This window comes from Chiloscyllium plagiosum, chromosome 7 (assembly GCF_004010195.1).
Source record: "Chiloscyllium plagiosum isolate BGI_BamShark_2017 chromosome 7, ASM401019v2, whole genome shotgun sequence".
NCBI lineage: Eukaryota > Metazoa > Chordata > Chondrichthyes > Orectolobiformes > Hemiscylliidae > Chiloscyllium > Chiloscyllium plagiosum.
This window is the reverse complement of record NC_057716.1, coordinates 99,554,960-99,560,457: the sequence shown is the minus strand read 5'-3', so window position 1 is coordinate 99,560,457 and position 5,498 is coordinate 99,554,960. Positions and strand designations below refer to the sequence as shown.

The 5,498-nt window shown below is 41.6% G+C and overlaps 1 protein-coding gene across 3 annotated transcripts in view; it reads left to right on the top strand.

Annotated features, from left to right (window-relative positions):
* Positions 1–5,498, top strand: part of stam2 (signal transducing adaptor molecule (SH3 domain and ITAM motif) 2) — a 108,997-nt gene that overhangs the window by 62,286 nt on the left and 41,213 nt on the right. For all 3 annotated transcript variants that reach the window (XR_006312201.1, XM_043694254.1, XM_043694253.1), the window contains 2 exons: positions 538–614; positions 3,645–3,732. Coding sequence is in view for 2 of the 3 variants with exons in the window: in XM_043694254.1 (XP_043550189.1) it covers positions 538–614; positions 3,645–3,732 (165 nt within the window). In the remaining variant the exon portion in view is untranslated. The remainder of the gene's footprint in view (positions 1–537; positions 615–3,644; positions 3,733–5,498) is intronic.

Below are 5,498 nucleotides of genomic sequence, written 5' to 3'. Positions count from 1 at the left end.
CCCCCACTCACCTATTGTACTCTATGCTACTTTCTCCCCACCCCCACCCTCCTCTAACTTATCTCTCCACGCTTCAGGCTCTCTGCCTGTATTCCTGATGAAGGGCTTTTGCCTGAAATGTCGATTTTATTGCTCCTTGGATGCTGCCTGAACTGCTGTGCTCTTCCAGCACCACTGATCCAGAATCTGGTTTCCAGCATCTGCAGTCATTGTTTTTACTTAGTCCTCACTTCCTCTCTATCCATCAGTGTCTCTCTGATGAGGAGGAGAACTTTGTAACTTTGTTCTGTGCTCTGTATTTCTGTTGCTCATGTATCCTTTTGAGTACAGTCACGCACAGTGCTTTAGATTTCTGTCCTGTTACTGCAGCGCTCAATGCAAACATTCTAACCTGTGATTCATCTTGATTTATGTAAGGAACCGGGTGTTTGTGATAGAAGCAGCATCTCTAGGTCTGGAATGGTGTGATTGGAAGCGTACTGTAAAGGAACATATGACATTACTTATGGCGTTCTGTTTGCTCTGCATTGATTACAGAGAAGGTTGTCGTGACGGAGGAGACGTCTGTACAAGATATTCAGCCTTCCGAGCCTGAGCCAGTTTATATAGATGAGGTATGTAGATTTTGTTCAACATTATTGACTTTCTGTCTCTGCCATTTTCTACCTTCTCCTCACCTTTGGGCACAGAGTCCTCCTAAATGTTAACAGATCCTCCAGTATTCCACCCAACTGGACATTCTTCCTGGGCTTAGCCTAGATAATGGTCATTATCAGGATGCTCTGCACAGCCATACTATACCTTTCCAACACTGTTGCCAAATGTACCTTTGGCTGTCTGGGCGTCAAATGCTGAACCCTTCTGCCTCCCTATTTCTATTGACTTTTTATAAAAGTTCATGAAAGCCAACCTTCTTGTTCAAATGTTTGGACACTTGTCTTAATACTTCCTCATGTGGCTCAATGTGCTACACAAATGCAAGTTCTTTTTCCTTCAATAAAACAGCAGATGCAAAGCTTGTGTTTTAGTAGATCACTTTTCAGCTTTGATAGTAATTATAGAGATTTAAACCAAAAGATATTTCAGATAAAAAGTGAAGTACAATAGTAAATAACGTGAATGAACAAGCTTCTGAATAAAATGGGATTGATTTTAAAAAAAAAAGCTTAGCTGACAACTTAAAGTATTTCTTTGCAAAAACAGATGAAGTTGGCTTGCAATTATAACGTGGTCAACTCCCTTCACAACAATATGAAGTTATTGATGAGAATTACTGCTTTTTTTTTTCAGAAGAAGTACTATCATGAACATTCTTATGTTAAAGATGCATTGCTAGCTATTGGGTGGCATGTTGGCTCAGTAGTTAGCATTGCTGCGTCACAGAGCCAGGGACCTGGGTTCGATTCCAGCCTCTGGCGACTGTCTGTGTGAAGTTTGCACATTCTCCCTGTGTCTGTGTGGGTTATCTCTGGGAGCTCTGGTTTCCTCCCACAGTCTAAAGATGTACAGATTAGGTAGATTGACCACGCTAAACTGCCATAGTGTACAGCTAAATGGATAAGCCATGGGGAAAAGTAGGACTAGGGTAAGGGGTGGGCCCGGGTGGGATGCTGTTTGGAGGGTCATTGTGGAGTCAATGGGCTGAATGGCCTGCTTCCACACTGTAGGGATTCTATGATCAGTAAAACCACAATCAGAGAATAGGAGAGTGTTGATTGGTTAGCGAATGGAGTCTGATTAGTTAAAATATACCCATAAAGAATGCACGTTTATGCTGATGTAATAGTTTTCAGATTTTGCTTAAATATTAAACCAGGCTGGTTGATTCTGGTTATGGCATTATGCTCAGAAATGAATCACCAAATGTTTGCCACATATTTTGTTGATTTTTTAAAAAGTTGCAATGTATATGGGCATTTTCTCTCTCTCCTCTACATTTAATACATGTAGTTTCCAATACTCACAACTGCGCTGTACTGCAAGCCTGACTGACAATCCTAAATTGGGTTCTCAAGCTTAGGGTTATCTAGCTCATATCCAATTGTAGAATCACAACTAATGTTGGACACTGTTGTGATTTTGCAATCATGAATTGATTATGTATGGACCATACCTTGTTTGTCGTTAACAGCCAAAGGGATATGCTTATAGATTTTGCCTGTCCTCGGATGCTGCCTGAATTGCTGTGTTCTTCCAGCACCACTGATCCAGAATCTGGTTTCCAGCATCTGCAGTCATTGTTTTTACCTGTATGATATAGTCAGCCAGTCCTTGGGACTTGTACCTAACAACATGCCTGATATCCTACTGACACGGATGTTCATATACCGCTGTTCGTTTGTGCGATGACAGTAGCATCCTGTTTGTGGCCACCACCATTTATGATGTTTAGTACACAGGTCTTTGTAGACACTGCATCTGTTTCAAATGGACAAAATAGGTGATAGTTATTAATTGGTTCTCTGGCCAAGATATGTCCAGCATAATCAAAGAACTGTGGATGCTGAAAATCTGTAACAAAACCAAAAATTGCTGGAAAAGCCAGGCTTGCATCTGTTCAAGCATAAGCTCTTCATCAGCACCACACTTTTTGACTCTGCTTTCAAGTACAGTGTCCCTTCTTCTGTTTTGAGGCACAAGAATACTCTTGTAGTAGATAGAGTTTAGAACTTAGTCTGGAAGAAGGCTATTCAACCTATTGTGTCTGTAGTGACTCCTGAAAGCGCTACCCAGCTAGTCCCATTATCCAGTCCTATCTCTATAGCCCTCTAATTCATCACTTTCAATTATATATCCAGCTCTCATTTGAAATCTCCTGTGGAATTTACTTCCATCACACTCCCAGGTAGCACATTTCAAATCCTAACAACTGAGTAAAAAGGTTTCTCCACCTCTTTCGCTGACAGTCTCGAAATTGTGACCTCTAGTTAGTAACATGCCACTAGTGGAAACAGAATATCTTTCCTTACCCTGTCAAAATTGTTCAGAATTTTGAACACCTCCATAAGATCACCTCTTATTCTCCATGGAGCAAACTAGATTAAGTGCAATTTATCTAATCTTTCCTGGTATCATTCTTTTGCAGTTTCTCCAGTGCTTTAACATCCTTCCTTGAAAAAAGATGCTTAGAACTGAACACTGTACTCCAAATGTGATCTGACCAATGCTTTGTAAAGGTTTAGTGTCACTTCCTTGCTTTTATACTTTGTCTCTATTTATAAACCCAAAGATCCTAGTAGCCCTCTGAACAGCTTTTTCAAGTTGCCTGGCCACCTTCAGAGAATTATGTACATGAATCCTGAGACCCTTTGCTTCTGTGTTCCGCTCAGATTTTTACCATTGAGTATGTATTGTTTCTGTGTTTCTTCTTGCAAAATGCATTACCTCACATTTATCTGCATTACAATTCATCTGTCATGTGTCTGTCCATTTGGCCAACCTGGCAATGTCCCTCAAGTTGCTCATTGTCATTCTTGGAATTCGCTACATGTTAGAGATGTGACTGGTGTCACAACCCCAAGAAGATTCAATACCTATCTGTGTATGTCTGTTTTAAAAACTGAATTCAAGATCCCTGCACCTGCTACTGTTCTTTTAATGCTGTAACTTTTAAAATTAATTGTATGGGTTTTTTGTTTAAACAGGAAAAGATGGACCAGGTTTTGCAGTTGCTACAAAATGCAATTCCCACTGACCAGCAACCTGACTCGGCAGAACTGCTACATTTAGAAGGTAACCAGTGTCAGACCATGAGCATTGCTGAGATAAAAGCTGCAGAAACCCAGTAGCTCTGGCAACATTTGTGGAGTGAAAAATTGAGTTAATGTTTCGAGGTCAAAATCTCCTCTTCAGACCTGCTGAAGAGCAGTTAGATCAGACTTAAACATTAAATCTGTTTCTCTCTCTGCAGATGCAGCCAAACTTTAGAATCATAGAATCCCTAGTGTGGAAGCAGGCCATTTACCCCATCGATTCTCCGAACAGCATCTCACCCAGACCCACTCCCCTACCCTAGATCCCAGCATTTCCCATGGCTAACCCATCTAGCCTGTACATTCCTGGTCAATATGGGCAATTTAGCCTAATCCGCCTAACCTTCATATCTTTGGACTGTGGGAGGAAATCCACGCAGATATCGGGAGAATGTACAAACTCCAAGCAGGCAGTCACCCAAGATTGGAATTGAACCCAAGTCCTTGATACTGAGAGCCAGCGGTGCTAACCACTGAGCTACTGTGCCGACCTGCTGGCTCCTCCTGCATTTTTTTATTTCTATTTAATATTTCCATCATGCACCATATTTTGCTTTTATATAAATATTCCTGGTTTTGTTATTTCTAAATGCAGTCCAGAAATTAAATCCTTTTCTTGTTTCTCATTTTAATGGAATCATGAAATAGTGCAGCATAGAGGAAAGTCATTTGGTCAAATCAGGTCTGTGCCAGCTCCATTGAAGAATTGATCCCATTCTACTGCTCTTTCCCCGACTCCATGCACTTTTCTTCTTAACCTTCAAATTTTATCGAATTTCTTTTTTAAATGCTACTCTTGAGTCTTTATCCACCACCTTATCAGGCAATGTGCATGGTGGCTCAGTGGTTAGCACTGCTGCCTCACAGCACCAGGGTCTCAGGTTCGATTCCAGCCTCTGATGACTGTCTTTGTGGAGTTTGCACATTTTCCCATATTTGCGTGGACTTCCTCTGGGTGCCCCGGTTTCCTCCCACAATCCAAAGATGTGCAGCTCAGCTGAATTGGCCATGTTAAATTGCCCATTGTGTTAATTGCATTGGTTAGAGGGAAATGGGTCTGGAGTGGATTACTCTTCAGAGGGTCGATGTGAACTGGTTGGTTGGAAGGGCCTATTTCCACACTGTAGGGAATCTAATCTAATACACTCCAAATCCTAATTGCTCGTGGCATAAAAGTGCTTTGCCTGTTACCTCCTGTTCTTTTGCTGAACACCAGTCAGTACCTGTACCCCCAAGCTACTTTTGGTGATTGACATAAACGTTTTCCATCCAGATTACATTCTGTGTCATTGGAGTTTCTTCTAAGAGGTATTCAATATGGAGGAGTACTGATTTTTCAGCTGAGGAGGATGGTAGTTGATGATCAGTAACAAGTTTATTTTCCTGCGTTGTTTCGAGGTGTCCAGAGTTCAAACCACTGCTGTGAATGCTACCTCCAATGAACAAAGAATAATACAGCACAGGAACAAAACCTTTTGGCCCTCCAAGCCTATGTTGCCACGTTTTGCCCTTCCATACTAAAAATGGCTTCACTTACAGGATCCGTGTCCCTCTATTCCCTTCCTATTCATGTATTTGTCCAGATACATCTTGAATTCAAAGTTTGGGTGAAGATTTGTAGCTCGGGTGCTCGTTGTTGTGGTTCTGTTCGCCGAGCTGGAAATTTTTGTTGCAAACGTTTCGTCCCCTGCCTAGGTGACATACTCAGTGCTTGGGAGCCTCCTGTGAAGTGCTTCTGTGGTGTTT